Source organism: Convolutriloba macropyga, chromosome 8 (genome assembly GCF_964194025.1).
Source record: "Convolutriloba macropyga chromosome 8, txConMacr16.3, whole genome shotgun sequence".
Lineage (NCBI taxonomy): Eukaryota > Metazoa > Xenacoelomorpha > Acoela > Convolutidae > Convolutriloba > Convolutriloba macropyga.
Genome location: NC_134475.1, coordinates 15,678,759 through 15,691,361, shown reverse-complemented (window position 1 = coordinate 15,691,361; position 12,603 = coordinate 15,678,759). Strand labels below are relative to the sequence as shown.

The window sequence follows — 12,603 nt, the reverse complement described above, 5'->3', positions numbered from 1 at the left end:
CTTCTCTCATTGTCTGTTCGACATGCTGGAGCTTGGTTGTCTGCTCCCCCATTCCAGCTCATGGGTTTCATATGGCACTAAAGGCCCGCTCTGGAAAGCACGAGTTATTGACACAAGGTCGAGGAGACGCAAATGCAAAACATGACCGGATTCCAGATAAAATAGTGTCTGCTGGCTCATCTGCAAACCTCTCACTAATAGTGGAAAAAAAGAAACTCATTCCAGAAAGCCAATCACGCCCCGGAGACATCTTTGTCCCGAATGAGAAAGCGGGGAAACCTGCTACATTTGATGTAACTGTCACTAATGCGGCTACAAAGGCAGAATACGCGCTTGATGGGGCAGAGGAAATAAAATATTGCCTCCACGACGATTTTTGTGCAAAGATCGGAATCACATTTGTTCCCTTTGCAATTGAAGTCCTTGGCGGAATATTGGCAACCTTTAAGAAAACACTAAAGCTGTTGGCCGTGTTAAGTGACAACCGTTCTTTCCAAGCGCAGGGGTTGTCTGTAGCTTTCTGTAAACTGATGCAATCCTTGTCAATCACCGCTTTTTGGGGATCAGCGGTAATGTTGTTGGCACGGGCCCCCTAGTTGACTAGTTTGTTTTTGGGTGCTCGACCAATCCGAGGGGAGATGCTTGATCCATTACTGTTGCAACCATTGTCGACAGATTTGATTCGCTCTTTTTGGCCAGTTTTGAATTTATTTAACAATTCAGAATAAGAAGAGTCCAGATTGGTCTTTTTACGATGAGCAGAAAACGGTTGCAGAAAACGGGAGTCTTATTAATGTGCATTTCTACTATTTTTATTCTTATCTGACCAAATGGTGGCGAAAAAAACAAACATTTTACATGTGGAAAAATTAAAAAACGCAGATGAAATGAGATTCATAAACTGTTCACCTTTTGTAATGATAACCACCGTTATGTTAGCGAAGGTGATTGTATATATATATCTAATGCTAAATGCTCTCGATATTAAACCTTGTTTGCTATCTTTAAGATTTAGAAGTTTATCCAACTAGAGATTGTGCTCAAATTTTTTTTTGTCAACTGTACATCCTGTCGGCTAATGTCTGGCCTTTGAATATGTTTAGAAAATGAGCTTTCGTTGCTTGAATGTTGCTTGCCCAGGTTTAGACCTCGACTTACGAAAAGACTTTATAATTCTAGTAGGGGGTTCTTTATTGACTATAAATACACAGTCCAGAACTTAGGTAAAGTCAAGGTAAAGTCTTTTCATGGGTCCAGCTAAGTATTTTCATAGCCAATTAAAGTCGAGCCCGGTCTTTTAATAGGTCGATTATGGCCTTTTGATAAGTCGAGGATCGCATTTTGTGGGATTAAAAACAGTTAACTTTTCTATAGTTTTTTTGTAGTTGTGTAACATATACCACCAACGCCAAACTAGCGCTATAACAGGCAGTCCAACTTTGAAAAACAAGTGGATTTCCTCCAAACAATCCTAAGAAATAAAGATTTCTTAAGATAAAATACTTTTCGCAATTAGGCAATATAGCGAATTTGTTTGGCTGAATTCAGCTAGTTAACAAAGCTCTAACAATCGATGTTTCATCATCCATGAGTTTAGTTTGTTATGATTCAGTTCATTTGGGTCTATAAGTCGTTTTTTCAAATATATTTATAATAGCACAGTTCGTTTTTCTGGAAAATATGAGAAACATTCAAAAATCTGAACATTAAAACCCGTTGACTAGGTTATAAGCAAAAACAAATTGGCAGAGCGAATGTAAATTTTTTGGGTCCAGCATCAACACTTTAAGTCGAGGTAAAGTCGAGCATCATATTTGGGTCGAGCTAAAGTCCAGCATCAAAAATTTGGTCGAGCCAAAGTCTAGCTGACGATTAGGTCTAGCTAAATTCTTTTCATGGGATGTTTGAGTCTAGCATGGTCTTTTCATACCATTTTTTTGTCGAGCATGGTCTTTTCATAATTCGAGGTCTGAACCTGGGTGATGAGGTAGTCAGAAAAAATGAAATGTAAATATATGTAAAAAATTTTAACCTTGCTGCGTTTTTATGCATTGGTCTCAGTAAGCCACTTTTCCACAATGGTTTTTAACAGTGATTTGCACTGCCTAGATTTGTTACACTTTATTTTTCCGACCCCTCTTGAGGGGGGAGGAACTATATGGTCAACTGGGTTTTTTTTTGTTCAGTCAATTTTGGCCGATCGATATATTCATCGTAGAGAGTTGAGACTGGTATCGTTAGAAAGCTTGTCCAGCGTAAAAAATGGAATTAAAAAATTTTTTTGATTTTTGTTTTTGACAGGGAGATATCGAGGTTTGAACTTTCGAGAAAATAGAGTGAATTCCGTTGATTTCATTCACCTTTTTTCGGAACTTTTGCCTAAAATTGCGTCAATTTTGATAAAATTAAAAACAAAATTTTTCATGAAAATGTTGTTGATTTTACGTTTAAAGACAAAATACATTGTCGGCTTTTTGCATTGAATTTTTTTGTCACAAATTCCGGCTAAAAACTTCACAAAATTCAGACTTTTTCATCAAAAACAGCACGAAATAAGTTTCTTTAGTCCACTCTGATTAAATTTGCAGGAAGTGCACACCCAAACACCACTAACACAATTTTTTTTATTGACTGATTTGGGGGCTAATTACACTTCAACTTCCGTTGAGAGTGCTCTGTAAATAAAACTTTGCCGTTTTCGCTAACTTTATTCGTTGATTATCAAAAACGCAGCATTTACTTTTGATTTTTTAACAAACAAAATATCTTAATCAATGACGTTCCAAAAATTAAAAATTCCTAAAGGACAATCAACACTGGCAAAATTAGTTGTGTACCAATCTCGGACGGTTACAATCCAAAAATAATTCGGATTGTCATCAGTCGGTTTTTTTACAAAAAAAATTCGAGCTTTTTTATATTAATTAAAAAACAGAACATTTCAAATCAAAGCTCACTAGTGATAGGTCTTATTGGCTTCCTAAATAGATCGGAATTAATTTATCGAGTTGATTGCTTGAAAGCTTATGGTCGTTTTGACTTTTAAAATACTTGATTTTAAAAAAAATGGATTATTGAACTTTGCCTCCATTTTTCTCTTAATTTGGTCAACTTATAGCTTAGTGTCAGCAATCAAAGATTGCTCCTTTTTTCTGCTGAAGTCAATATTAGTTTCTATTGTGGTTTTAGTCCGTAAATTATGCTGTTCTGGCTTTGATACTACTAGATTTCATATTTTAATTTTAATTTTTAGGTATTTGCCCATTCTTCACATTTTCTAGTTTTGTCAAATTATCACGTTTTTGTCAGTTCATATATCACAATTTTTGCGTTCAAAATAACGCACAATTGATAATATTTAAATCCTTAAAGATACAGATTGTGGTTGTTCACCGCTTCGACAATAATTTCTCGAAGAATTTAATAGATTTTTTTGATTTTGTCTCTAACTGTCGTTTTTACTTTGTCTTTTTAGTCGTATCCGATTTACTGTACAAAGGCTCGGTTTGATTGGCTTTTCCTGAAGGAGTAGATGAGCCAGCCGGTGTCATGAAATTAGAAGATAGATAATGGCTTTCATGACTTTGAAAACAATTGTTTTCCAAAACGAAAAAAAAAAACATTTCAACTTCGCAATTTTGTTCCTTTTATTGTCTGTTTGTTACCTGGTCTCGTTAATTAGGGTTAAAGGTAACATTTTTTTTGTCAAGGGATGGTGTCAAAAGTGATTGGTGTCGCGAAAACTAATGTTTTTAAAGAATTCGTTATGAATTTACTGGCTTCGAGACGGGTTTTTCACAAAAAAAAAGTAAATTAATTTTTAATTTTTGTCATGTTTAACGTTCTTTTTGTGGACGTAAGACATGTTCTGGATAATTGCAGGCCTCGAAAGCTTCTTTTGGAAAAAAAACGAACCCTTTCAAATTTTTCTTTTTGTTTTTAATGGCTTTCATGTCTTTGGAAATAATTTTTTTTTCGATAATAACAAGTTTCACATAACCTTGCTTTTATATTTTTGGTGTAATTGTTACCTAGTTTCATTATTGAGAGGTTACATAATACATTTCAAGGGAAAGTGTCAAAAGGGATTGGTGTCACAAAATCTAATGTTTTAAGAGAATTCGTTATGACTTTACTGGCTACACACGGGTTTTTCACAAAAAAAAGTAAAGGAAATTTTGTTTTTTGTCACATTTGACGTTCTTTTTGTAGACGTAAGACATATTCTGGATAAGTGCAGGTCTCAAGTGTTTCTTTTGGAAGAATGAACGAACCTATTCAACTTTTTCATTTTGTAATTAACGGCTTTCATGTCTTCGGAATTAAATTTTTTTCGAAAAAAATTAAGTAGTACATAATTTTGCATTTTTCTTCTTTGTCTAATTGTTGTTTATTTTCATTAATGAGCGGCCACATAAAACATTGTCGGCATTCGACGAAGGTGCAATCGAACATTTTTTGGGGGACAAAGTATGGCTTTACGGCTTCCAAAGCATTTTATGGCAAGTCATCATTGATTTTTTGTTTGTTGTCTGTTTGTTGTTCTTTTTGTAACTGCATAAAAAATTGAATACCAGGAGTTCTTAATTCCGTTATAAAGAAGCTTTGGTAACTGTAAATCTATGGGATGTTTTAGTTGATTCCTAATGTTTTTCATTACTTTGAAATTAATTGTTTTTTTTTTAAATTCAGCGAATTTTCTAACTTTAAAGTTTCTGGTCTTTTTTGTCCAATTGTTACCAAGCTTTATTATGAACTGGCGAATAACCATTTTTTCTGGTGAATTACCTTTTGATTGTTTATTTTCAGTTTTATCTGACACTTTTTTGACTTTGTTATTAAGTTTTGTTTTTTAAAACGGACATAATTTTTTTGATGTAAATAATGTTTTCTTGTTGTTGTTTGATTTTGCCGTTCGTCTTCGCTCGCGTTCTTAATATCGGCATATCTCATCAACCTAATGCACTATTTTTTACTCCACTGAGTTATTTGCTTTGGAGGCTATCTTTTCGTTCATACACCAGTTTTTTTTTGAAAAATACTGGAATTTTTTGTGTTTTTCTATCTGTTCCTCATTTGGTAGACAATTATGCCAAAATTGTGGATGAGTGGGGTCGGAACCTTATGTGCAATCGCACATTACCGAGCCGCCTTGTTAGACATAGATTACATTAGAGTTTGGTAAAATGGCAAGATAATCAACAAACCAGGGTCGTATTTTATTTTATATACCGTGTGGTATAAAATGTTTGAATTTATCCATTATACATGTTGATGCATGGTCTTACTCAATCGGGCGGGGGGTGGTGTTGTTGGTTGTGTAAGGGAATTGTTGGAAGAAACAATTGCGAGATTGCTATATTAGCTTAGTCTCTCGGCCATTAGCTACATTGTTTGAATGTTCAACTCTTTTTAAAAAGTGTTTTTCTGAATAGTAAATAAACACGGTTAGGTTAGACTTCGTTGACCTAGTCCAAAATGATAGTCGCAATTACTTTCTGTTGTTGGTCTTGCCTCAATGGTCTGGTCAGAATAAACAAACTTTTGCAAACTTTAGAAGCCTTTTTGCGTCTGAAAGCAAAACTTGAAAGTCGTCAGCTAAAGTCAAGTGATGCTAAATATAACTGTATATCAGTTATTTTTAGCAAAATCACTTAACTTAAGCTGACGATTTTCAAGTTTTGCTATCAGATTTTTGTTCAAATATAGCTTTGTTATTTTGTAAAAGCCGTAAAAGTTGTTTTCTGCAAGCGTACGAGCTCTAGAAACTTGTCTGACGTCATCGCAAATGATTTCTGGCGCTTTTATCTCAGAAATAAACTTTACATTCTTTTTTAAATAAAAGTTTTGCTCCTTGTTGAAATGGCAGAACATGCAGTTGACATGGTTACTACTTCCGACGACTCTCAAACGTCGCTCACAGGTTCCAGAATGTACCATTACGTAACATCTCGAGATGTGAATTGCTTTTCTCCAGCAAATCTATGTTAATTGCATGTAAATGACCCCCCAGACGGACTCCCCCCAGCGGTTATCTTGTAAGATCTTTCAAAATTCTGGCAAATAACGTTTAATCTGCAAGATCTTGCAGTACTCTTGCCAATAACCTGTATCTTGCAAGGTCCAAGATCTGGACGTTTATCTTGCAAGAATCTTGCAAGATATTGGAAGAAAACGGTCTCAAAAATTGAAGATCTGAATCGATTTTATCGTAATTTGCAAAAAATTTTTTATATTTTTATTCTGTTTCCATTTTTGCTAATAATTGGTCCAATGTGGCAAAAGTCAACCGTAAGGGAATTCTGCTTTGAAATGAGCTCTTCAATTTTTAAAATTGTAACACGGATTCCGCCAACTAGTCACGTAAAAATACTTGAGGCTTGTTTTTGTAAACTAAGATCTCAGCTGGAGACGTTCTGTAATGGCGCAGGTATTGAAATGTTGCAACGTCAAGACAGAGTTTACCAAGTCGACCACAGAATTCATTCAAGCGAAGCAAGTCTCGTTTCGGCACAAGAATTGTCCAACGGAGAACGCAGCGGGGTACAAACACCACGAGAGTCAATTGGTGGAGGTAGTGACCAAAATATTCTGATAGGGGGAATAACTACTCCGGTTATGCTCCAATTAACTCCCACTTCTGCTTCAATATTTGAATCAGGTGGGGCATTGTTTTTCCCGTCTGGTGCATTATTAACTGGAAACTTTATCAAAATCTTTTGTTTCCTCCCGTTGAGATCTGGGACAGTGAAGGGAAATAGTACCCAGAGTTGTAAGATGTGGTAAAAAAGCGAGCGATTTATGCTTAAAATAAGGACAAGAAAGAACGATAACTTGAAAAGAAATTGTCAAAAAGTTTTGGATCATTTTTGACATTTTTGTTCCCTTTCACTTTTAATCCGACTGTAATTATCAGTGATATTCCTTCTACTCCTCTCTTAATTGTTGGAGAATTGTTGAGTGTAAGATTGCAATTTTAAAAATATGCTCTGTATGATATCTAAATTTCTAGTCACGCAAAGTTTGGAACTGAGGGGGGATTAAAAAAATACCCTTGTTAAATCTAATGCATTGAAATTTTCGCATTTTCACTCTTTTGATAATATGATTGATTTGATAAAAACAATATGATTGTATGATTGATTTGCAAGTGTAGTTGCACAAGCCCCCCCCCCCCCCCCCCCCCGAAGGTCAAAATTTGCCAAACGACCAGCACTATCCAAACAAAGATCAAAAATCGCCGATTACGTTTTTTACGGTTTATTTCAGTTGAACAATTTTTCAACATTCACCACATTTTTTGATCCACCTTCTTTGATATTGATGTTTTTTGCGATATCAATAAAAATAGCAAAGTCTATGGGGTGGTGGGAAAGATTTTCAATAAATAATTTTCAATGAAATTTCTGTTAAAAAACATATTGACAGGCTATTGTTGCTTCGCTACACTCTTAAAATTACAGTTACACTATTGGATATTTTTTGATACTTAATTGAACGGGGAACGACTACCATTCCTGTAAACATCTCATAATTGAAACTTGTTGCAATCTGTTGAAATTTCTGAAAAAATTTCAAAAAAAATCTGTTGAAAAGTGTAAAGATTTAAATCATCAAAAGGGTGAATATGATACGCAAGTCTCCTCTAATTTATGATGCACTCACTAATTTAGTACCAGATCTGATTTGTATTTATTAACTCACTTTTAGTTCCCATTTAAACCAATTAAATTTCATTCGTGACTTGCAAGCCATTTCAAACGCTGATTTATTCCGTTCTATTTACCGTGGTATGAAATGCAAATTACTTCATGAAAAGTTCCATCCCACTTTTTGAGCACTCAGCAACTAATGTTTATACACACACCCTCAATCTTTGTCATATTTGTTTTGTTTTCTATTTCTGAGGCAGAACAAAAATGATAGCGAAACAACCATAGCTGTTATATGGTAAGCAAAACTCACCCTTTATCTTTTTAAGAAATGGAGATGCTACACAATTTGTCTTGATTGCCAAAAATGATATCCCCGTGGTTCACTTTTTTTCAATGCATTATTTCTTTGATTCATTATTGTATTAGCTCGTGTCCAAAATTGTTAGAATACAGTGAAATAGACTACCGCCAAGAGCAGCAAAGATAGATTTTTTTGTTTTTCATTGGAGATTTGTCTGAAAAAATGCTAGACCAGACCGTAGCACGTGAATGACAATTCCGCGAATCGATTCATATCTCATCAAGGGAAACAAATCAGTGAAATGCACATTTTTTTTTGCGCACTCTGAAATAGAGAATAACACCATGAAATGTTAAGATAGTGTAAGATAAGATTTATTTTGTAATTGATGTTAACAGAAAATGGCACAATATAGGCTCTTAAGAGCCTTACAAGTAATGATGCCCAGGAGCCAAAAATGTGGGAGGAGTAATAAATTTGGTTGGTTGTACCTGTGACAACTGACAATTATTTGTTGATAGTTTTACAGAAATTTATTCTTCAACTACTCGGAGAAAATGAGAAAACAAGTTTTTGTTTTTCCAAATTAACATCAAACATTCTAATTGACATATGATCCACCAAAAAATTCACTATTTACAATTATTTAAGCTTTTTAAAAAAATGACAGATTTTGCTATAGAACAATGACCGTCTCGGCAACCAGAAAACTCAGTTCTTCAAGAGAAGAGTTTCACTTGTTAAATTTTAAAAGTGCAAGTTGCTGGAAAAAAAACTGAAAACTATCGTAGAAAAAAAAAATTCTCAAGAGATTTATCATTCGGCTCATATGTAGGTATGTGGAAAAATTGGGATTCGTTTTGAAGAAACGAATAAACAAACTTTGTTCAACAATTTTTTTTACAAGAGTCAACTGTCATCGAATTTATTATGCTGGTTTCCACATTTTCTATGCTGATGATTTTGAAAAAAAATTACCTGCAGTTAGCTAGCTTATTTTCCTTAATGATTTCATCAACGACCAGACTTTTTTTCAATATATCTACAACGCTCAAGTTAACCACTTTTCAATCTTTACGCCAATGAATTTGAAGCCGCAGCGTTCTGTATGTGAATAAATTCAGGTCGGTACAGGTTGACTATTGCAATGTTTCCTTGATATGCGGAAACAGGCGCTAGTGAAAATGGCAGACGTACCAAAAAATAGAATTTTCATTGCTGGCCAATCACAATCGAGAAAATGGGAATATTGTTTTCTGATTGGCCGATTGCTCAACAAATTCTCCATGTTTTAAAATAGGATATGCGTGTTAACGTAAAATTGCCCAGAAATTGCGATAATCCGAAAAAGCAAAATTATACTTTTCTGGGGGGAAACTGGTTTCACTTTCGGTTGTGATAGATTCATATCAAGTCCCACGGGCCGCTGAGGCATGGCCATGGCCCGCGAGGCATGGCCAGATGCGGTAAATATTATAATCTAGCATTAGGCTATGTCCAACATAGGCTAATTGAACAGTTAACAGTACAGTGTTTTAAATTTCTCAACCAATCACATTCGTTGAAAATTCTACATTCTGGTACGTCTATTTGTTAAGACGTCACCGCGGAAACAATAGTTCTTTAATCAATTTAGATTCTATTCGAGATTTGAGGCAGATGCGGACAGTTTCTACACAAACACCACTGGAATCACTTCCCATTTCTACGAGTGTGGAAGAAATCCGTGATGATGTCATGGTTACTGTAGAAGAAAATGGTACAGTTGCAATAATTGGAAACGAAACTTGATACATTCACACTAAAAAAAGTTCATGATTTTATGAATTCAATAAAAAAATTTTTTATCGTTTCACTGCTGAATGCAATCAAAAACTAAGTTCAGGTAAACACACCTGAACTTGTTCAGGTAATAATTTACCTGAACTACAGTTCAGGCGTGTTTCAGGTGCTTTTACACCTGAAATTAACCTGAACTTCCGAATACCTGAACCCGGTTCAGGTAAATTTACCTGAACTTTTTTAGTGTTTTTCCGACACATAAAACATCTTGAACTTCTGGACAACAAATGGGCCCAAACTGAAAAATCTATGCTCAGTTTTGATTTAAATTTATGTTTTTATAACAGCACTGCGCAACAAAACGTAAAATTTTATGCAGTGAATTTGCTCAAAAATGTCAGCTGTTTTCAAGGCCCACATTTTAAGATTATAGCCAAATTTGCCTCAGAACAAAAAGAACCCCTCACCTGTTAACGACGCTTGTTTTTGAGCAAACGTGAAAAATAGTAACTTTAATTCTTTGCTGTTGTCGTGCAAGGCTCAACGTGACTGATCTTCACAGCATCATTTTCATCCACAGATTTTTACATCTAATTTCCATCTAATTTATCTAATTTGCACAATTGTTAGCAACTTCTCATCTAGAATGAAATTAATGAAAGCCTAATTGGTGATTAATTTCTGGAAAAATTCCCTCACAACACTAATTAAAGAATAAAAATACTGATTCTTACCTACCGAGATCAGGTCTCTCAAGGAAAAGTAAACCTTTAAATTGGGTCTTTAGTGATACCTCAATATCTCGACCAAGAAAGTCTTAATATAATTGAAGAATTGTGGAAATTGGATAGGGAAATATCCGTAAAAATGAGTAACTCTTCGCGACTGTTGTTCACCACGGCGAACGTACAATTTTTCCGGGGTGAGAAATACTGACGTAACTTGAGAAAAATGTGGCGACGAGTTATTGTCGATGTTGTTTACAAACCACTAAGCCCACCAAAAGCCTCAAAGATTCAAAAGTGTATTTCACCGCCTATGGTAAAATTCGGCATGTGTAGATAAAACAATTAGTTTTTAAAAACACATTCAAATCCCTCAATTTTGTGCACATCTTGACATTTTCCTATCAAGAATCAAGTTTCACGTCTTTTAACTTGCTTATCAAGTTTCGCTTCTTGAGATTCTATCATTGGAACTTCTCAACAAAACGAAATTTCTCAATCTTCTCTTACTGACAGCGAGAGTTCAACTCTTCGTGCAACCCCAACAACACAACTGCCTAATAGAGAGCTCACGATACAACATTTGGTATCCTCAACTGCTGATGCAAATGTAATACAGATACCAAATTCAGGGACCCCTCAAACAGGAAGCCCTCAGTCTCAATTTCGAGATGCAGAGATCTTGGTATCAAACAGCCGAACTGTAACATTAACCGATTCAACAGATGAGACAGCGGAGACATCAGCCCAATACATATCGTCTCCAGGTGTGAATTGTTGTTTATAACATCTGAGTAAATTCATAAACAAAGCTGAGCAAAATTAAACAGACTTCATTCTTAATATAGGTAGAGATAGTTTCTCAACGTAAAATTCCCTTACGTAACTCTTTCGTAAATTTTTGTCATATAAGAAAAATAGGCTTTGCGTACTTAGGGAAATCAGCGATATGCCATTAAGGTATTTAAAAGGTAATTAAAAAGCCCTTTATTATAAAAGTCAATTCAGACCTATAGACGATTCGTTATTTTATTTCAGCCCCGACAGAGCCGGAAGGGAGCCCATTGGGTGATATATCCCTAAGAGAGGAGGAAAAGGGGGGCAGCACATCTGAACTTCCTTCGGTTTCCACAATATATCCTGAGAGCAATGACTATTCCGAGCAAAAATATCCACAAGAATCCGATTTCTGCGATAGTGAAGATAAAAGCGAATCAAACTCCGACGAATATGATTGCGCAAATTCATCTGCCATTGCCATGAGTTCCGATATCGAGAGCATGGTTGAAAAATCGCCTCACTTCCAAGAAGACCGACTTGCTTCCTGCAATTCGTTCCATACCACCCCACTGTGTTTAGAATGCACTGAGGAAATTGATGAAGCAACCGTGAACGAAAATCCCACTTTGATGTCCTCTTTCATTGAACTTGTCCAAGATTTTATCAGAAGCAATTTCAAAAATTTCCCACTCAAGGAAAAATTTTGTTTGGCTTTCGGTTTTATATCTGTTTTATTGATGACGATTCTCGCTATTACTATAGTTGTTAATGCCTATCTTAAATTCGAGTGATTTCTCATCTCGTTTCAACTATTTCTTACGTTTTTTCTTTATCAATATGCTCGATAGAACGCGTCTGGAGCTGCATACGTTTTGCATTGCAAAATTAACTGGCACTGGAATGTTTGAAAAACCGGATTGAAGGAAAAAAACTTCGGAAAAGACTTTTCTGACTCCACTTCGATCTTGAAGTTGACAAACCGTAAAACTAAAAAAAAGACTCCCTGAAAGACCATCTTCTAAAAGATCTGAGCACTTATCAATTTGTTACCTTTGGAGCCCCTCTCTTTCGTATCTCAAATTTTGTAGATAGTTTGATATCAAAATAAATTTTTTGTTAATCAACGTACGATATATAGATTACTATTACTAGCAAATTAAAATACAAATAAGCGTTAAAATACATAGGTACTGAAATTGCGAGCGAATGTTCTCCCTTTATGTCCTCTACCTCGCTTAATCTAACTAAAAAATTGACCATAATGAGGTAAAAAAACAATGGGGAAACTCAAATTAAAGCAAATTTGATGGATTATATATACTATTACTGTCTATTTAGGCCATATTATTGGCGGTGTATA

At 35.0% G+C, this 12,603-nt stretch overlaps 1 protein-coding gene across 1 annotated transcript; it reads left to right on the top strand.

The window, feature by feature from the left end:
* Positions 1 to 5,726: 5,726 nt before the first annotated feature.
* On the top strand, positions 5,727 to 12,389 carry LOC142343964 (uncharacterized). The gene is made up of 5 exons (XM_075395373.1): positions 5,727 to 5,923; positions 6,431 to 6,661; positions 9,593 to 9,715; positions 10,922 to 11,230; positions 11,502 to 12,389. The coding sequence occupies exons 1-5, from the start codon at positions 5,863 to 5,865 to the stop codon at positions 12,032 to 12,034; spliced, it is 1,257 nt and encodes a 418-aa protein (XP_075251488.1). The 5' UTR covers positions 5,727 to 5,862; the 3' UTR covers positions 12,035 to 12,389.
* The last annotated feature ends 214 nt before the right edge of the window (positions 12,390 to 12,603 follow it).